This window comes from Sander vitreus, chromosome 11, assembly GCF_031162955.1.
Source record: "Sander vitreus isolate 19-12246 chromosome 11, sanVit1, whole genome shotgun sequence".
In the NCBI taxonomy this organism is placed as follows: domain Eukaryota; kingdom Metazoa; phylum Chordata; class Actinopteri; order Perciformes; family Percidae; genus Sander; species Sander vitreus.
This window is the reverse complement of record NC_135865.1, coordinates 3362623-3384188: the sequence shown is the minus strand read 5'-3', so window position 1 is coordinate 3384188 and position 21566 is coordinate 3362623. Positions and strand designations below refer to the sequence as shown.

Genomic DNA, 21566 nt, shown 5'->3' with positions numbered 1-21566 from the left:
AAAACACTAGGCAACTCATATCATAGAATGCGCACTGTCTGCAGGGAATGTGTCTGACCAAACACGGTGGGTGTGGGCTGCTTTTTTGTCCCAGTCCAGCCCTGTCAGTGGGTAACGTTTGTATGAGCACTAATCTCCAGGAGAAGCCCAGACATGCAGTGCATAGTGGCAGTGAGTCGCCGGCGACCAGCCAGCCAGCGCGACATGAACACAAAGGAAAGGGCCAGCAGTTTTTAACAAGCAGTTCTCATGAAGTTGTCACATACCGACCCCAATAGGAGAGACTCACGCGCTAACATGCAAGTGCGGCCGGACCGGCTTTTAAAACAAAGAACTGAGAAGCTCAGATTACAACACACAGAGGAAGTGTGACTTCATTGTCGGCTCAGGACGCCATTACGCCACTATATCTTTACATGGCAGATATTTGTTTACTGCTATATTAATGTCATAAATACAGCCCCTTGTGCATTTGAAGTCGATGTTGAAAATCGATGGGGGTGGAGCTACTGTGTAAGGTACTGGCGACCCATCATAAGCAATTGAGGTTCAGTAATTGAGGATGAAAAAATACTTATTCATGAATATAGTAGGCTATAACTTAATTTCTGTAGGTTCTTTTTACATTTGTGCATGCACTGATTTCTGTATGTCTTCGACAGTTACTGAGTTCACAGTCACACGCTCTCCAACTTTGACCAAAACTGATTCCTGAGTGTCGGCTTATTAGTGGCTTTAGCATTAGCAAGTCAGCTAATAACACTCAACATTTTTTAAGATTATTTTTTGGGCTTTTCCGCCTTTAATCGACAGGACAGCTAGGTGAGAAAGGGGAGAGAGAGGGGGAAGACATGCAGGAAATCGTCACAGGTCGGACTCGAATTCTGGACCTCTGCGTCGAGGCATAAGTATATGTGCGACTGCTCTACCCACTGAGCCAACCCGGCCACACGACACTCAACATTTTAATAAGGCTACTTTGGAGTTACTGGCACGAGCATGACTCCTATTTTAGAAGAGGCTATAGCCACCTCCCCTACACCAAGCTACACATTCTGTGATATGAACACAGACAGACCAAACTGATCGGCCTGCCATCAAACTCGTGCTTAAACAGAATACGGTAACTGGGAAGTAATTGCTGAATTTCAAATAGCATTTACACTCACACTGTTTACTGAATAAAGTGATCACATTACTGTAACATGCGAGGTAATATATGTAAAGTAACTGCCCAACACTGTTATGAACATACAGGCACAGAGATACAGAAATGAATAAATAAATAGAAGTTAAACTGTAGAAATACACATATAGCCTAATGTACATTTGTAGAAATGTACAAACATAACATGTTTTTTTGATTAGTTATCAACATGTATTATTTATTAAGATTATTACTTATATAGGCTAATTTTTAAACATGGTATTTGTTATTTCGAATGAAAACTGGGGATTTGTAATTAATAGAACATGCCTGGCCAAAAGATAACTTTGGCATGTACAGGGATCAAACCCACAACCTTGGCATTACGAGCACCACACTCTAACCAGCTATGCACATGGAACTCACTGTAAATGGTGAAACACCGGCCAATGCAAAATCTTCATACAGTAGGTCTATAACGTAGGTCAGCATTATGTAATTAGAGACTTTGCTTAAGTTGTGCATTTCCCCAAACAAATTATGTCAATGAAATAAGCAGAAGCCAGTTGGCATACAGTTATAACATTAACTTGTTAATTTACTCTTGATTTTCACACTGGAAACACATTGAGATTATCCATATCAATACATGTAACATTTATTTTTGCACTGACGTACTGCAGGCTGTGCAACTTCTGCCCAGCATTTCATCAGTCTAATAGATTTGTGACAGTCTGTCTGTGTACAAATGTAGTACTGTTGTGACAGACCCAGAGGAGTGCTCAGTGTCAGTTACCTTCTCACGCTCACACTTGTGCTGACTGACTCTGGCACGCTGTGCTGACATGAGGCCAATGCAGGTTCAACACATGCCAAGACATGGGATTGAGTCAACACGTTTATACAGCATATACACAAACACATACTGTAACACACACACACACACACACACACACACACACAGGTACACATTCAATACTGAAAGTGCAAAAGGCCATTTATTCACTGAACATTTAAGGAAAAAACAATAAATATATTTTTGATTGTTACTAAAATAGCCTTGATAAGGCGAGCAAGGAAGAACCAATGCTGGCAATTTCTGTTTGCAGTCGAGCCAATTTGAAAACAAAGCAAACCATGTCATGAAATAAATGAGTTCCTCGCTACCACAAACATGCAAAGAATGGCTTTATGTACATCATTTCACACTAAATCACATCACATGTCCGGCACTGCAAGCTAGTGTAAATCAAATAAATATAAAGTAGTGTAAGTTTCAAATTCTTCTTCAAAATAGGATGTAGTGGGAACTAAGAAAACAAAAAACAATCACCACCAGACATGTATTTCGTAGCAGCGCTGAACAGATGGCAGCCAGATTTATAAAATCCACACACCCCGCCATGCCAGTAAATGCATGTCACATAATGTAAACTGGTAGGTTTGGTCATGCAACAGAAATGAAAGTTTGTGGTTACTGCAACTCCTTCAGTTTTCCAAAGCAATCCATACTATTTGAAGTGTACACATGGTGGTCTTATGTTCCACAGCATTGATATGTGTTCCTCAAACATTATATTATTCCCCTTGTGTGTGAATTGTTGTTGCCAGGCCACGGAAAACGGCAAACTTATTTTCATGTTAAATAAATGTGACAGCAATAAGCCCTGGACGCCAAACATAATTAAACATTCAACATCCTTGATTGAGCCCAGCATGCTCCATAAAGACTGACCTGAAACAAAACTCTTGCATAAAAGAAATACAAGAATACTTAATTGGAAATAGCAAAATATTTATTCACCAGTCAAAACATAAACTTCAAAATACGAAGTCTGAGGACTAAAATCCACACGCTGAGCAATACATGTCAAGACTTCTGTTACCTGACAAAAGATGTTTCAAGATCACCATTAAGTGCTAAAACAGAATGGACGAACTGTACGTACTAGCTTGTGTTGTTCTATTGTGTGAGAAGGGTCTGTTTGGTTAGCAATAAAAACGGACTGACAGTGATGACAAACGTATTTCTCCTTTGAAATCAGACCCAAATCTTCCCAACTCATCAGGTGGGCTGCAGGGAGCAAAAAAAAAAAAGAATATAATTCAACAATGTGTTTGAAAGATATCTGATTTGCAAATGGGGGAAGCTATATTAGCCGATGAACATAAATAGGCAGGTCTTGGAGAAGAGCTTGCAGCATTCACGCAAGACAATGGGTGTGTTTTTGGTACATCTCTATCAGGGAGCGAGACTGTCTATCCAGACTTGTAATCTCCCTCTGTACCAAGCGAACAACAACAACAAAAAGGTCGGCGGTGGTTGTGTGGGGTTATCAGTTCTCGAGGAAAGCCACGTAGTCAGTGAGTCTGGCCAACTGCTGCTCATTTGGAACCAATGAGACAGGGGGAGGAGCTGTTGAGAGAAAGAGAGAGAGGAGATGTTGAGTCAGAGGGGGATTCCGTGTTGTGCCAAGTCCTATCGATCTTCTTACATCTCCTCCAGCTTTAACTTGGTGGCTACAGCCCATGTGTTCCACTCAGACAGACTCAGCAGGTCACATGGTAACCACACTGTCGACATCGGAGCTCACCGCTGCCACGGACCGGTTTAACAACACTAACCTACACAGTCTCCCCATGTGCCTGGGAGACATTCAGTCTGGAGACCATTACAACACTTATACGTGAATCCCAAACAGAATGATTTCCACTTAAAATTACCAAGCATTATTAAGCCCCAGTGGCGCTGTGGAGGGGGAGGTGAGGGAGGTGGGGGGGGGGGGGGGGGAGGCAGCCAGCCTTGTGAGGATTAATGGCGAGTGAGTTAAGAGTGTTGAGCTGGACATGTGCGCAGCAGATGCTTCAGCAGGCCGATGATTACAGAGAGCAGGACATACCACAACCTCCTCCCTGACTGGTTGCATAAATCACCAAGTTTCTCTTAAAAGATGGATCAATCCGTGACTCACTGTGCTTGAGGGAATGTGATGATGTGATAAAAAAAAAAATCTTGACAAAGTGACAGAGCCCAGGAGAAGACAAGAAAGGGAATGGATGAGGGAACATTTGCAAATATGGACAATAGACAAGGGAGACGAAAGTTATAGGAAGAAGGCGAGGCTTGTCAAGTCCTACCCCCCGTCTTTGCCATAGACAAGTGCACAATCCAAGAAGATAAAGTAACCAGACAATTGTATTAAACGGACATGCAAAGTACTCTACCCATCACTGTGTATTGTATGAAATGGTAGGTTGGCCCTCACTCAACACAAGAAGGCTCAAACATTGGTTGGCCTTTGTGTACAAATCAATAACTGGACACACTCCTTCATATTTAACTACACTTTTAAAATCTAGTAGATCTGAAAACAATCTAAGATCAAGTAGATGCATACTGTATGACGTTCCACAAACTAAAACAGAGTTTGGTAAAACTGTTTTCAGTTACAGTGCCCCAACTTCATTGAATGAGTTGCAAAATCAGCTAAACTTGCAGGTTTTTATTTCACATACTGAATTCAAGTCCTGCCTACATCAAATATACCAACATGTTTGCGCTTGTTTTTAAAACGTGATATTCTGTTTTTTATTTCTTATTTCTTATTGCTGTCCATCCCTGTCTGTCTGTTATTTGTTGTATGTTAAAGTGTATTTTTTATGTGCTGCCTTCTTGGCCAGGGCTCACATGTTGAAGAGATTCTAATCTCAATGTGATTTTTTTTTTCCCCTGGTAAAATAAAGGTTAAAAAAAACAACAAAAAACAAACTACTCCAATTTACCTCTATCAAGCTACTGAGAAAAAAAGAACAAGAAAAAGAAAACATTTGAAGAGACTCTAGGAAAAGGAGAATAAAATGGCTCTTTAATCCCTGCTTCCAACACTTTATGGGCGTCTAAAAAAACGTTTGGGCAGCAGAGCTGTGGGCTGATGATGGGTACAGATCAGAAGAGCAATACTGCCACCTACCGGGCTTTTTGGGCATCACCATCCTGGTACCCGGGTCTGCCTGCCAGCCCTGGCTCACCACACCTAGGGACAAAGACGGAGGTGGAAAAGAAAACACCCTCATCAGCAAAGGTTTAAATGGTTATGTAATGGGAATTAGCTGCATTACGCCACTGTAGAAATTCTGCAATACTACAGCAGTTTGTTTTTAGGACTAAAAGTTACTTTTGAATTCTTTCTACTCAATAACAGCGATGATATAGCATTTCCTGTGAAGAGCTTGTGTAAATTGCATCTTACCTTTTACTGCCTCTTCCACAGAGTATCCCACAAAGGCGGCAAAATCATCGGCTGCGATGGAAGTGTATGCCTGGGCCACGAGACTGTACGCCCTTTGCCGTGTGCTCTCTGTGAAGGAAGCATGAACGCGGAGACATTAATATCAAAAACTGCACTCTGGTTGCATTTAAAGTGCATTTCAACATGGCATTTAAGAGTCATGTTTCTGTGAGAAAACGTGCCAATTACAACAGAACTAGAGGTTCTAAACTGTGAATAACAATTGATCAAGAATGACAGGTAAGGTTTTGAAGCCAGGGGCTGTTTAAAAAGTAGTACTCTGCTATGACCATTAGCAGTCAGAGGTGAGTATGTTTTGGTAAAATGTTAAGTGAATACTCAAGGGCTGCATTTTTTTACTCCATGTTGTTAAGCAAACACTCAGGAGCAGCAGAAGCATTTAATGAATTCCCAATTGGGGAGAGAATTAAGCAGGCAGTACAGTTTAACCACGACGTGTTATGGTGCAGCGACGTCCCAACTCTCCGAAGTTCCCGTCTTCCTGAAGGTGCATTTACATTTACTCATGCTGGGGGTGTTGTGTTTAGTTTCACTATGGCCTTGGCAGGGTGAGCAGCACTGTCTTATCATACAGCTGTTGCGCCTCCCGTCATCTATGGAGGCACAAAGTTGAACCTGGAAAGGTTATGAGGGTATGTTGGACACTGACCTGAATGCGGCCTGCTATGTCTCAACTTACATAGCATGAGTTCGTAAGCTGGAAATTCCACCACACAGGTATTTCCTGTTCTTGTATATTTTTCATCTTAGGGCTTGCTCACAGTAATTCTGTGTGTTTGAGTTCATGAAGTGGCTCCCTCTCACCAGTCCATCTCCTGCTCACCCCAAATAAGCACACGGTCACAAACAACTTAGTAACTGACAAGTTTGTTTGGGATTTATATGAAATTAAGCTATTCTGAGCTAAATCTCTGGGTTGCCTGCCTTGAATTGCTTCTAGCATCTGGGTTGGTTTTAAATCAAATATCTTTTAAAGGTGGCCTTCGATTTGATAATGATGAACTCGTCACAAATACCAAATTCGGATTTTCCATAATGAAGAATACATGAAAACAGATCATGTTAAACGAAGCATGCTTAAGATGAATCATGGACGTTATATGCTGTGCAGTTCTTACACTACAAACCACTGAAGTCTATCAACGGACACTTAGGCTTCTAAAACGTCAAAGCTGGCACATTTATCTTGCCTCAGCTGACATGGTGCTGTAGTCTGTGGAGATAACTTTAAAGTGGCAGGGCCTCACAAACCATACATACACCGCCCTGTATTTGCTGCTGCTCCTGCAGCGATCACGTAAATGCCTCAAGGTTGTGGCCTTTCGTGTTTTATAGCCTAGCAACGGTGTATGTATACCAACAGTCAACCCCCGAGTCGGTTACAGCAGCTAGCAGCAGTAACAATAACAAGTGGGATGAGAAAGGACAGCTGTGAGTGGAAGGCTGGAGACTTTTCAAGAGCACTTTCCCATTCTGCTGTCCAAAGGGCTTCCTGTTCTCTCTGGTATTTTACTTGTCCAAAAAGAGACGGAAGGAGTGCAGAAATCAACTTGGAAAACTTATGGCAAGGCAGTGTTTGTGCCTCACTTGTGTTTGAAGGTACTTTGTTTTTGTATGGTTTAATCAAAGTTATGGTTGTAGAGTAATATTTGCAGTCCTTCGTTGTACACTATGATGAGTAAAGATGATGTGATTGATGGTTCCAGAGAAATGTGGATGAAATACTATTGTTTTGTCATTGTGTCGTTTCAACATTGGTGAATGATTACAAAGGAAACAGACAGTTCTTTTTCTTGGCTTTAGTGAGCATAAAACATCCATCTGTTAAAAGTGAACCGCAAATTAATCTTCACAAAACTGCTTCTTGCGTTGGAATAACTTTTTTTATTTTTTTTGCATCCGACTGGCTGCATATTAGAAAATATATGAGGACTCTGAGCAAATGCTCCAAACACAGCCAAGCAGGTCATGTCCAGGGGCTTTTTTTGTAACCCAGTCCTGAGGTAGACATGTATTTTTACCATGGCCTTTTGACCGCGAGGAGCGGACTCGTGTGGCAACTGGACCGGCCTTTAATATGCCCTTCTGACACTCCAGAGTTGGGCTGAAGCTGCTGAGCAAGACATCCATGAGTGGGAGGATGGGAGTTTTATGGAAGAGAAACAGGACCTGGCCTGTCCTTTCCCGAGTCTATTCCAGGGCGGCTATCATTTCTCACCTCTTAAAAATAGCCCCCACTTTTCACCAGCAAAGGCAAAGCAGACAGGACATGGCAAGGGCTTTTATTTTTAAATACAGCCTATTGCCAAGTAAGTCTTATCTATAAGACCTAAATTATTTTGGGTCTTCTTATGTTTTCTTCTTTTGTATATTCCCTTGAATTAAACTCCACGTTTTAGTTTAGCAATAAAGCAAAGAGGTGCTTAACTTCATGCAGTTTTATTCCACATTCCATCAAAGACAGATTTGGTGATTACAGGCAGATCAGCTGATCACCAATTCAACACAAACTTAGACAAGTGAGAAGAACACAAATAAGTATTTCCATGAGCTACATATGAGGAAAATTATGTGTAATTAATCTTCAGACATTCTATATTTACATTTATGTAGACCAATTTCTCAGTTTAACTGGCTTACAAGTACAAAAGTATAAAAAGTAAAGAAAAAAGTATGAATACGACATTGAAATTAAATATTGCACTTAAAAGGGCAAGCCATTTCAGCCCATATCCACCGCAGCCTTGTATTTCTTTCAACATCAAATGCCGTCCCTGCCATAAACACTTGTGTCAAAAAACCTTTAAAAATCACATATTACAGTATATCCTAGAAGTCTGTTACTACTTTCATTATTCCTCCTCCTCTTCCTCTTCCGCATCCTCAAAGTCATCATCTTCACCCACGCCAAAGTCCATTTTTGCCAGGACTGCTTCGACCTGCTCTGTCGACAAAGTGAAGTGGTCCATCTTCTCGAAGCCTGGCTCTGGCCTCTCTTCACCCAGTGAGCATTTAGCTGCATCTTTGGTCTGCGTGATGAGGCCCTTGGAGGCCAACAGAAACTCGGCAGCGCCGCCCTGCTCCAATGCCCTCACCGCCGTATCTGTGAGCTCTGAACTGGCCTGCAGTCGCTCACCGTAACGTTGAGCCAGTGCCCGCAGAGCTGCCACCTTTTCATCCTGCTCTTTACCAATCTGCTCTAGTAGAATGGTCTTGCGCTCTTCCAGGACAGCATATAGCAGGTCAAAGCGTTCAGCCAGCCCTTGCTTAGCATGCTGAGCATTCTCCTGCACAGCACGGGAGGCATCTTCCATCTGGTTGAGCAGGGCCTGCAGGCGGCCATTGCTGGCCACTAGGGTATCGATAGCATTACTCAGTTCGCCCTTCTGGGCCTGGTAAACACTTGCTAAAGGTGCTACCTCACAGTCCTTATGCTGGCCAAACACTTTGCACATGGAGCAGGTAGGTGTCTGGCAGGTCATGCAATAGATGTTGATTTTCTCATCCTCGTGTTCTTGGCACATCGGCTCTTTGGATTCTTTAGGCTTTAGGGTGGTTTCCGTGCTTCCGCTGTTGCTGCCTTCTTGCTGCTGCTTATAGAGGTCGATAATATTTTCTACCAAGAGGTTACGCTGGAGCCCGTGCACACCGTGGCGGTCGAGCACGACCTCGAAACGGCAGGTAGGACAGCGAAAGACGCCCCCAGAGAAGCGGTAAGGGTTGCGTGAGTCGTAGAGGTCACTGGCACAACTACGGCACAAGTTGTGCTGGCAGGGCAGGATGACCACGGGTTTGGTGAACATGTCCAGGCAGATGGGGCAGCTCAGCTGTTTCTCAAAGCTATCCATGGGGCTTGGGGGCCGAACCACAGATCCTGTCCTCTGAACATCCATAATGGAAATGTCTCTGCCTACTGTTAAGACAAGTTAGACCTAATTTTTTCTCAAGAGAAAAACGAAAAGCTTCACTCTCTGCTGCCTTCAAAAAAGTTACCAAAGTAAAAATCTGTCTCTGCGAACTTATCCTTAGTGTGTGCCGTTACTTGTGATATGCTGACATCTATTCTGGCTGAGAGCTGGCAGCTCGGCGCTTTTATACCAGCCCCTCACAGCTGGTGACATCTGATCCTTTCCACCAACCCGAGAGCACATTCCTGCCTGCTTGTTGCCTTGGGATCTTTTCACAGAAATGGCCCCCTCCTACTCAGTGCTTCTTGTGTCACTTGTTCCCCTCTAACAGTGACAGACGTGGTGGACTGAGCAGAGACAACCAGGGTCCATGTGACTGGATATGAGGAGCCCCAACTGAGAGAGAGAGAGAGCTCAATCGAACTGGTAAACAAGTCAATGTCAACAACCTGTGACTCCGGTCTTGTTTTGACCATTTGATCTCCTGTCATATGTTGTCAATTACCTAGTTTGCTATTTAATATAAACTCTTGTTTGCTACAGGAAATCCAGTAACTTTATTTTTTTTTCCCATTCATATACTTTAAACTTGAAATCGATAAATGGTATCGATCGATACTAAGTTGACAGTTTTGATGATTAATAAGGTCTTAATTAAATCATCCATTACATAAAGTTTAAGTGCGTGTAGTTTTCTAAAAAAAAGAATAGCAGCCATTTGCTGGTAAATTATTTTCAAATGTAAATATTTACTTGGTTTCTTTTGCTCTCGCTTTGTTTCTTTATAAATGTACGTTGGGGTTTTTAAAACTGTCTTTCAGACAAATTGAAAAATGTTAAAGACATCATTTGAGCTTTAGTAATTTCAAATGCCCATTTGGTGTTATTTTTCTAATTTTATGGCTAATAAGCTGTTGGGACTTGCCAGTTGGCTTGAGATACTTTGGTTATTTAGATGTACTGCAACATGTTATTTTTAAACAAACACAGTCAACACAAAAGAAAGTGCACACAGTATATACCAATCTACTTGCTAATAACAACTTCATGACAGAGATAATATAGGAAGATGGGTTGCCTTGTTTAAAACTGCTTTATCAAAACAAAATGATCCTAAAGGGTAAAATGTGTGCATTTAGATTCAAACACTCCTAATTTCCCAGTCACCACATCCACCCAAACAATTCCATGGTTACCCAAGTGTCTTATGACAGTGTATGTAAGCATCTATGGCAGATAAACAAGAAGTACGGTAAACATGAGGGAGAAGCTATTCTTAAACTCTTGCATAAGGGAACCATCACATGATACAGATGCCCAAACAATGTTCAGCATGAGGGCAATACTTTCAAAATTGGGCTTTTGATGTAAGAGGTGATGTGTGAATCAAGACAACAGAAATGTTGAGCTATTCTGTGACATTATGTAAGATTATCAGTGTCAGTATGTGGGCATGTAAACTGTTATCTTATTCAGAGTATTGTGTTGTAGCCACCTCAACTAGCCTTCATGATACCGATATGTCATAATGCTGGATATGAAAAGTTGTCATAAACAGTCATATTCAGTCCCTTCATTTTCCAACATATTTCTTCCCTTGGGTTACATCACAGCTAAAACGGTTTTCAGCCGATTGTGATTCTAAGTCATGCAGAGGAAATGTAAATATTTGATTCACTTCAATTCACCTACAGAACTTTTTGATACAGTTTAACCAGAGCCAAATGTGTAAAACATATAATTATCATTTAGAAATGTTTTAAAGAGCTAAATGACACACAAAAAGGAATGAAAGTGAGAGGTCAGATAAGACATCATTTTTGTTGTTACCTCGAAGAGCCTCCATGACCGGAAGGATATTCTCTGACCATTGGTAAGCTGCGATGGTTGTGTAGATCCCTGGAAAGTCCCGCTGCCAAATGCGTTGGCCAACAGCCCAAATCGATGTTAATTCAGGATTAGCCTGCACACAACAAGTGGAAACGCATTTCAAAAACTTTTAGTATGCTACACTTGACAAGGCAGTGGTTGTCACGCTACTGTAAATAGCAGTCACACCCAAATACATAGGATACTGAATAACAGCGGTTACATTTTTTAACTGTACTTAGAGCTGGGCAATATATCAATATTATATTGATATCGTGATATGAGACTAGATATTGTCTTAGATTTTGTATATCGTAATATGACATAAGTGTTGTCTTTTCCTGGTTTTAAAGGCTGCATTACAGTAAAGTGATGTCATTTTCTGAGCTCACCAGACTGTTGTAACTGTTCTATTATTTGCCTTTACCCACTTAGTCATTATATCAACATTACTGATGATTATTTATCACAAATGTCATTGTGTAAATATTTTGTGAAAGCACCAATAGTCAACACTACAATATCGTTGTGGTATCGATATCAAGGCATTTGGTCAAAAATATCGTGATATTTGATTTTCTCCATATCGCCCAGCCCTAACTGTACTGTCCATTTTAAAACGCCTATTAAAACACCAAATAATAGCGTGCATAGGCAAGATGAGGCTTTTTCTTTTATACAATCTGAGAGCCTTAGCCTTTAGCTTAGCATTTAACAAGGCGTTGTGATCTGATTAATAACATTATTCCATTAGTTTCTGCAGGCAGAACCAGGAGTGACAGAAGTGATGGTTACTTTGTCCATGGTTATACATTGCCAGCATTTATGCAATCTGACAACCCAAGGCAGCATTACCATGTGTTACTAAGGGACCGTTCAGTATTTATGGAATGGACCACCGGAGGAAAATAGGGGAGGGTCACCCAAGTGTGTGTGTGTGTGTGTGTGTGTGTGTGTGTGGGGGGGGGGGGGGGGAGTCATCCAACTTTTGTATTCATGAAAACAGGCTTTTTTGGTGCATATTTTTCCATGTAGCCCTCAGTCTCAGCCCCCCATCGCTAGCAGATCGCTAGACTCCAGACCCTGTTGGGTGAGGAAACATAAACGTATAATTTGTGCAGATCCTTCCAGCCTTAGCCTTTTATGAAAAGATAAGAACATATGAGTTTGTGACTGAAGGAGGCTCTGCTGTCTGTGCGCTGACGCAAGGCACAGGTGCGCACCCGCCAAGCAAAACACATTTGTCTTTTTGAGACTCTGCAGTCCTCCTGAGTGAAGCCGTCACGGAGAAATCGAAAAACATCAGAATTGAGGCCATGCTTGCTGATGAGAACTGAACTGTGTGAGCCGAGACCTCTCCCCTGGTCTGAGCAGCGACAGCCCAGCAGGCAGCCCCTTATCCGGACACCCCGTCTCTGCGGGCCGCACAACTTCCACAAACCGGGTGTCCTAAATCTCCCGCATCCATGTCTCGCTTCAATTCCCGGCAAGTATCATGCCCATAGTATGATCATGCCCCTATGTACCCATTATCCGCATTGGGTGGACGGCGCCCCGTGTTTGCATACACCGGTTTCGCACAACTAACGCAGACCTACCCAGAGCACCTAAAGGCAGCTGCCATGGTGGGATCCGCGCCGGTATCATGATGCCACGACTAGTATATGATGAAATAAAATGATTTTATATATTGTTTATCCTGACCAGATTTCATTTTCCAAACACAGGCACACATCTGTCACTCAAGAACTGTTTTCCGTGATCAGTTTTTAATGAGCTCTGAAGGACTGCTGAGGTGTTGTAAACTCATTGAACACACTGACTGTCAAATAAAACTGCAGTTCATTTTTGACTCATAGTGAGTAAGTCTACTGAAATGGCCACCATCTTGGTGGAGTGCGATGTGTAAGATGAGAAAGCAGAGGTTGAGTCATGTATGTCATGATTGTAAAAGAACAGTGGCTATCTGTACATCTTTGCCAAGGGCAAACCAGTACAGAAGGCATCAATAAATTGTTGGGGAGGGTCATGCCTTTTTTCCCAATCATTTTGGAGGGTCATAGAAAATGTATTGCTGGCGAAGGGAGGATCAGGTCTATTTTGACTAAAGACCCCAAAACTCCTCCAGTAGCCCCTTAAATAAAAAATGAACAGTCCCTAAGAACAAGTTATTATTAATCTATAGTGGGCCAGAGACACAAAAAAAAACCTGCTGTGCATTAACTAGATATTTAAGTATTTAATATGGTGCGTTCAACTTTGATTAATAAGACTTTAGCTGATGTCAGACAGCCACCTTTGTTTACTCTTCAGACTCGTCTTTATATTTACTGTCAAGTTAGAATGAATGAGAATCAGAGTAAAAAAAGAAGCAAGTAAAAAGAAAGTAAGGTTACAAGTTGTAATTACTATTGGATGTTGATGTGAACGGTATTTACAAGTTGGAAATTGGTAGATATGGTAATGATCATACGAAGCAGCACAAGCAGGGCAATGTGTGACGTGTGTCATACTGAAATGGGTTTCAGCAGTCAGTCCTTAGCAATGTCTACATTTGTTGTTTGTTATGTTGGTATCTTGCTTACCGATTTTATTGCTTGAGGAATTCGTTTCCAGAGATACCTGCCATTATTCCTGTTGGAACAACATCAACAGGTGAGACAATAAGCAGAAGTAAATTGCAGGTGCAGGCAGCAATACAACACAGGGTTAGCAGTGGTACCTACTGTAGTGTAGCCATCCATGCACTATGATATATGCTACAAAAAGGCATAGCACAGAAGGCTAAAGAGGAAAAGGGCAGCCCAACTTTTTTTTTTTTTAAACTGCTATTTTGAAATTAAGGGTGCTTTGTATTTCTTTGCTTTGCATTTAAGAACAGAATAGGCTAAATGTGTTATCTAAGAAGTTCAAATCTGAAAGCAAATGAGCCCATGCCCCATTCCTAATAAAAAACCTTGTAGAATAAGATATACAATCCTGTTAATAGCTACAGAAGACAGAGACATTGTTGACTTACATATCATTATGAAGTAAATAGAGAGCCAGCAACTGAGCGTACACTTGAGGTGTTGCAATGCCCCCTGGAGCCTGTTCAAAACAAATGCAGGTGTGTTAAAGACTGAAACTAAATATTAGAAGAAAACCAAGCTATTATTTCCCTAACCAATCCATGTTGTTATTGTAATGATTACTCGCTAATAGACATTAGCTACGTTAGTGCAACAGCTAACACTTTCCGGCCAGTCAGTTGTTATTATTTTCCTTAGTTTCTGCTAACGTTATAGCATTATTCCCTTACAATGCTACTTTTTATTAAAAGGTATTGGTCAGTTAAAAGGTCACCTAACGCCACCCAGTGAACCAAGCCATAGCTTTTACGTTATGAAAACCTAAATAAAACAGTGTTGTAAGTTAGTAATGTCAGCTAAAGCTATGTTTACCGAGGTGTCTGGCTATCTTAGGTTAGCTAACTAGCTAGCTCACCCACTGTCTGCTAATAGCCCACGTTAAAGCAGAGTAAGGGTAAATCAGGCTACTGTTTAAATGAGGACCCATTTAGTTGGCATTGTTAGCACGGAACTGGTTCATTTATGAGTTAACTCGTAACGTTACGTCAATTGAACAGTGCCTGGAAGTAAAATTAGCGTTAGTGAAAACAGGCTAGCTTCTTAGCCATAGCGTTAGCCAAAACTGCCCCTGAGCTAACTGTCGGACGCACTACTAACAAGCCTTCAAGCAAGCATATAGGAGAAGCCTATATATGTCGCGATTCAGTGCTTACCTCGAGCTCTTGAGATTCACACTGCTCTAATAATTTATCAAAATTTTCCTCCATAATCACAGCAGCAGGCATGTTGATGCCTAGCTGTTGCATCGGAAACTTCTTCTTCTGTAAAATTACAGCAGATTATCAGCACGACAGGGGGACTCCTGCCCTCCACTGGATGAAACACAAAAGACAGAGTTGTTCTTCTTCTTCTCTCCTCTATTGGAATTTGATTTATAAACACAATTTTAACAATTTTTAAACCATACAGAATTCTGTGACAAATTTAGTCTTCACTGTTCGTTTAGAGAATACACTAAAGTGATAAAAAGCCATTCCAATTCCCTTTAAAACAATGACCCAACAACATTTGGTTCATGTGGATGCTATATCAGAAATGAGGCCTCTTTGTGTTGATGTTGTCATTTTGAACAGCAAACAGTTCACTAACAAGTTTGTTAAGAATGTATTATGTACAAAATATTATCCCTTTCAACTGAAAAGAAAATATATCCTCCGAGACTATACTGGTGAAGACGCACGAAAGATTAGGAAACGATCCTTATCGTATCCTCTCCCACCAAAAGCCAAAGAAGTGACATTTAAAATATGAAATGATATGTATCCATCAAATCACTTCCTACATGTGAAATTTAATTGGGAAAGTAACTCCTGTGTTTTCTGTGAGAGCGATATTGAGACAGTTGAACATGTTTTCTTTCAGTGTGAACCGATTAATGAATTGTGGCTGTCTTTTCAATGCTGGCTTCAATCTAAAGGCATACTGCTGCACCCATTAAATGAAATGTCAATTAAAGCTGGCATATTTTTGAAGGATACGAATCTAGAATTCTTGATTAATAACTTGATTGAACATTGTAAACATTTTATTCATAGGTGCAAATATTTAAAGGTCAAACCCCACATCAACGGTTGGAAGAATGAACTTAAGCTTTTTGCTACATCTCTAAAATACATGACAAAGGAAAACGCCAAGAGACTCTTATTTATTGGACTTGCATTCCCCTACTGAACTAAAGAACCCTAGTATCTGATTTCTTTATTTATGTTTTGTTGTATACTACCTCACAGCTGTAAACACGTTTTTGACAAATGTACAAACACATTATGCCTTGAATGTTTGTATGACTGTTGTATAATAAAGATAAAGAAGATAATGAAGATCCTTTGGAGTTTTACGGCAGCCGGCATCCGCAATGTTGCATCGCTGCCACCGTCTGGGACTATTCAGTTACTGTACCAACTTCATATTAGATCCTTTGTATTTGTCCAGAGTCTCTCAAGAAGTAAAACAGCAATTTCACTTATTTTCCTTTCCCTCAACACTCTAAGATACTTTTTTAAGTAGGGCTGGACAATATATCGATATTATATCGATATCGTGATCTGAGACTGGATATCGTCTTAGATTTTGGATATCGTGATATCGTGATATGACATAAGTGTTGTTTTTACTGGTTTTAAAGGCTGCATTACAGTAAAGTGATGTACTTTTCTGAACTGACCAGACTGTTCTTACTGTTCTATTATTTGCCTTTACCCACTTAGACATTATCTCCACGTTACGGATGATTATTTATCAAAAATCTAAGTGTGAAGATATTTTGTTAAAGCACCAATTGTCAACCCTGGAATATCGCCGCAATATTGATATCGAGGTATTTGGTCAAGAATATCATGATATCTGATTTTCACCATATCCATCCATCCATCTTTGTCCGCTTATCCAGTATCGGGTCGCGGGGGTAGCAGCTCCAGCAGCAGCATTTTCACCATATCGCCCAGCCCTATTTTTAAGTAATATTTCTGTTAATCAAATGTTCCTCATTTCAGTTCTCTTTCTGCCCGTATGCTGTGCTGGACTGTCTCCGGCTGCTATAGCGCTCTTCAGACAATCCGGTTGGGTGCTTTGGTTTCCCAATATGTATGTGTGCTGCTCAGATTAGTGTGTCCCATTCTCATTCTGGTCAACTTCACCTGTCCCCCACCTGCTTGCTGTAGACTACTGCCCGCTAAGGAATAATAAAGGTGTCTCTCTTTTGTCTCCTAAGAAAGTAACCTCACTCATATCACTGCCCCGCCTTGTTCTATTTAATGCTACCAGGATTTCATAGACTAGATCAGGCCGACTCTGGGATGCACCAGACCCAATAGACTCTGGACTGCCGACAATGAGTCTCTACATATCAATATTTTACCAGGCTGAATGTATTCATTACCTAAAAATAGCACACAGCCAGGTAGGCTATATGTTACACATCGGCTCATCATAGCCTACATTTTAAATCAAAGCTACTTTCCAAGACTAAATTATACCAGTCCAGTTCCAAAACATGGACATGAAATGAAATAAATCATGCAGACGTGGATGAAGAAAGAAAAAAATCATCCTACAAAAATCATTTTTGATTTTGTTTCTTGAAAAGGTTGACAAACAAAGTCTGCATTCATCAAATGTTAAAATGTGTCAACTACACAATGCCTGCCTACGTTGGTTGAATTTTCTGCTTTTTTCTTCTTTTTTTTGTACAATTCTTGATTCATATATTCATTATTATCTTAGAGATAGAAAGGTATAGAGTATACTGTATAACTATATTATAGAAAATAGATTCCAAGAGAGCATAAAAAAACCTACACGTCTCTCTGGATATCTTCATCTGAAGTCTTCAGTTAAGGAATAAATATTCTACATTCCAGATCATATCTTAAAGAAACTGCAAGGCCCTTGTTAATCTCACTAACTGTATTTATTATAAAGTCAACAACAGTGAGAATCCTCCTCTGAATGTTGACATTGAACTGTTTTAGCAAGACATTTAAAAAAAATCCTGGATCCTACATTGAACCTCTCCAATTAAATAAGACTGACTGACAGCTAATATGGCCATTACAACAAATCAATAAGAGAGGACATTTTGAACATCTATATGTGTTCTTTCATTTTCATTTTCTATTCTACCCAGAAAGTTTCTTAAAACTGATTTGTTGTATGTTTTATTTTATTAAATCACTTTAGCATTTCTTGAAGAATTCAGTCTTCGTGAGCTCCACAGTGCTAAGAAAGGCTGCCTTTCTCTTTAAATGCACTAATGAACCTCTACTGTCTGCCAATGCCGGGGATTTTTGGATGTTCGTCCTTTTTGATCTTTCCATTTTCTTTGAAGCTGTTGACTCCATTTTTTCCCTCCATTTCAGAAAATAGCTCGGTACCACAGGCAGATATAATGTGCTTCCACTATTTAGCTGTGTTTTTATTTAGTTGTCGTTATAGAGAATACATCTGTGTTCATCTTTCCTGCGGTTCTTAAGCTTTACGTCCGAACTGGCATTAGATTAGATTTCATTTCTTTCATGTTAATCACAGCATATATGGTAGCTTTGTTTAGCTTTTCAAAACTTTACAGTTTACTGCAGCCTCCTTGCAAACACCTCTCCCAAATAATGTTACACCTGCTGCTTGAACCGTCTTTGAAATTCATGTTTATTTTATGATGCTTTAATTTAAAGACTTGTTTCCCCCACAAAACAACTCAAATGTTTCTTTTTATATTTTATGGAAACATTGCATATTGTCAGTCATTTTTTCAAGATTCACAATTTACTTTAAAACTCCGAGGGCAACAATACAAATATGTTGCAATAATTTGTTATAGGGAATACAATTAGAGCTACTCAAATGAAAGAAATAATAGATTTTCACAATCAGTGAACAATGAATACAGTTAACTATTTGCAATGTCCCAGTTCAGATGACATTTCATTAAACACAGTCACTAGAATACATAGCTATCTTGCTTTACAGCCTGTTGCTGTAGACATGCTGGCCAAATTGATGTGCCCCCTTATCCCCCGCGACAATTACACATCTGTTGTTATGGGTCAGCTGCCTTTTTTCCCCCATCCTGTGTGTTTGTATCTCCCTTTTCCCCTGTGTGTCTGTCTGTGCTGTTTGTCTCCACCTGCAAGTGGCAAGGGGCGTGTCAAGAGGAACTAGGTCATCCCTGCTCTGTTACCGGCACAGCTGATGCACATTCCATGATTCTCCCCTGCAGTATTTAGACCCGGGCTGTTCACCTCTTCACATACACCTACGTGGTAACTGGGCTCAGAATCCCTGCTCGTGTTTTGTAGCAGCATTTGTGATTGTGTAGTATTCTGTCTAACTCCAGTTCCTCTGTTCAGATTCCGCTGGTTACCTGCTTCACCGTGCTGCCTGGCTCACTACCCTCAGACTTAACCACCAGCTTCACCTAAGGCTGCACAATTAATCAAATTTTAATCACGATTTTGGCTTCCCACGATCAAATTCACGTGATCGAGCGATATTTAAAATGTTTCTTTCTGTTGATAGAATGCTCTGTATCAAAGTTTCTTTTTTCAAAGCTCCATAAACCACTCTCTGATCACGTGCCTCCATGAGCCAGTCAGAGTGGTTCCCTGCACCGCGCAGTTTAATTTAGATGTGGACAGTCACAGAGGACAGAGTAACGTGAGGAAAATTCCACAACAGATAGCAGTCGGTCATAAGTCGTCACGAGGTTTACCAGATTACCAGTAAACGCAACATTTAGTCCCGTCTGTGTTGTTTTTCAGACAACAGCAGTAGCCATTGTGCTAGTTTGAGTCTTTTAGCTCATAGCTTTAGCGGCAGACTGTTGTACGTCCCGCTGCTGTAATCCTCTAACAGTGAAATACAGTCACACTACACCATTTAGCTGTCAGCATTTTAGCCGTGTTTAATCCAGTTACTACTGTAGCTAACGGTAGGCTAACGTTAGCTGCTGTGTAAGGTGTTATAAGTGTTAACTAGCGTGACATGCAGCGATGTTTCTGGTGCCTCTAACGTCTGTTTTGGAGCATCAGACATGTACGCAGACATTTAAGAGGCACCGTAATCCGCGTTGCTATTTCGTCCGGTAGATACTGGGCACCGGCGTCCTATTGGCACCGGATTTTAACATGCGCCGTTAACCTGAACAGAAAATTGCGTTGCCTGTATCTTTTCACAGCAAACGCGCATGTTTGGAAAGCGGTCGCACAACAGCTGAAATGGCTCCTTCATAGTATCCTTCAACACAGGAGGAATGTAGCACAATATGGATGTGAAAGCAGTTATAATTAGCCTATTTGACAATAAAATGTGTTTCGGTTAAAATCAACAAATAATCGTGATAATCGTGATCAATATATTGATCAATATAATCGTGATTATCATTTTGGCCATAATTGTGCAGCCCTAGCTTCACCTGGATCGTACTCTGTGATTTTTTTTTTTTTTCCAGATCTGCCACTCCTGACTCCCTCAAGCTTCAGTCCGGTCACCGAAAGCCTCCCAGCTCAGTCTCAGCTGTTCATCTCCTGAGTATTTACGTCTATTAAAATACTTGAACTGTTTTCCTGATCTCTTTGTTCTGGGTCAAAACTACAGCCTTACCATCTGTAATCTTTTGTCCCAGATAGAGGAACAAACAATGACTTACATTTCAAAAGGACAACAATGATTGTTCACTTTTACTGGAAGTAGTGTCACGTTTCACTAGAGCGGAACCCAGAAGCAGACCAGGACAAGGGGAGTTGAATAAAGGTGAGTATTTATTAAGAGACTTAAATGTGGAAGCAGGAGAATCCAGGTGACGGAGCAGGCAGTGGAGCCAAGTAGGTGGGAGGGAATGAGCAGATCCAATGTTGTTTCTGAAGCAACAGATGAGCAGGCAGAGGTGGAGTGAAGATCCCGGGAGAGTAATGTTCATGGCTAATGATCCAGCAGGGAATGGATGTCAGGTCAGAGCTTAAGAAGTGGAGAGGTGATGACCAGGACCAGGTGTGCAGGTAGCTGATGAGATGCAGGTGTGGGTAGTTGAGAGATCTCCCGCCTTCGCTTCGTCGCCAGGCAACCAAACAGGGTGCGTTCAGGAAACTCAGGAAAACAGACTCCAGGACAGAATACAGGCAACTCAGGCAGAACATAGACTCAGACAGCGGGATTCATGACAAGTAGTCACATTTACAGCATGCCCATATCAGTTGAAGAAAAATGTGAGGAGAAATGCAGGCTTAAGTACAATCTAATGACCTAATATATAAGTAACCCTCCTGATTTTCATAAGCAAAGACATGTCTATTATACATGACCCTTATTTATAGAAGAAGTAAGGACTTAAAGATGCACTTTTAGGGTATTTCATGCTTAAGCCCTTTGAATAAATGTGACTATTCTGTTGACATGAGCATACTGTAAATTGCCTTCAAGTTACAGTCTCAGCAGGGCATGAGCAGAATAAAATGACAGAGAATGTGTCTTTATTGTACAAAAATATAAATCAATAGAAGAACCTACAGGAACCCTTATAATGATAAGTGAATATCATGATAATGAACCAAATGCCCAGACTGAAGAATTTCAGCTATTTTTATCTGTCAAAGTGGCCATATACTGCAGCAAAGTATTTTTCTGTATGATTATTTTTCTGGGATTCACTCCTCAAGTTAACTGGGCCCTAACATTCTAAGCACTTTAACCCATTCCTTAATCCATATGA

At 40.8% G+C, this 21566-nt stretch overlaps 2 protein-coding genes across 2 annotated transcripts; both read right to left on the bottom strand.

Moving 5' to 3' along the window:
• Positions 1-2925: 2925 nt before the first annotated feature.
• Positions 2926-15144, bottom strand: cops8 (COP9 signalosome subunit 8). The gene is made up of 7 exons (XM_078263075.1): positions 15019-15144; positions 14254-14324; positions 13820-13868; positions 11196-11328; positions 5398-5505; positions 5119-5181; positions 2926-3563 (listed from the first exon to the last, which is right to left on the bottom strand). Exons 1-7 carry the CDS (start codon positions 15109-15111, stop codon positions 3484-3486), a joined length of 597 nt encoding a protein of 198 aa, XP_078119201.1. The 5' UTR covers positions 15112-15144; the 3' UTR covers positions 2926-3483.
• Positions 7881-11286, bottom strand: trim63b (tripartite motif containing 63b). Its single transcript, XM_078263074.1, has 2 exons — positions 11196-11286; positions 7881-9761 (listed from the first exon to the last, which is right to left on the bottom strand). The coding sequence occupies exon 2, from the start codon at positions 9348-9350 to the stop codon at positions 8310-8312; it is 1041 nt and encodes a 346-aa protein (XP_078119200.1). The 5' UTR covers positions 9351-9761; positions 11196-11286; the 3' UTR covers positions 7881-8309.
• Positions 15145-21566: the final 6422 nt, after the last annotated feature.

Coding starts and splice junctions, on each gene's coding strand:
- trim63b (XM_078263074.1), bottom strand. CDS start 9,350: ATGGATGTTCAGAGGACAGGATCTGTGGTTCGGCCCCCAAGCCCCATG.
- cops8 (XM_078263075.1), bottom strand. CDS start 15,111: ATGCAACAGCTAGGCATCAACATGCCTGCTGCTGTGATTATGGAGGAA. Junction 14,325..15,018: donor GTGAATCTCAAGAGCTCGAG/GTAAGCACTGAA, acceptor TGTTTTGAACAG/GCTCCAGGGGGCATTGCAAC. Junction 5,506..11,195: donor GGTCATGGAGGCTCTTCGAG/GTAACAACAAAA, acceptor CTTCCTTCACAG/AGAGCACACGGCAAAGGGCG.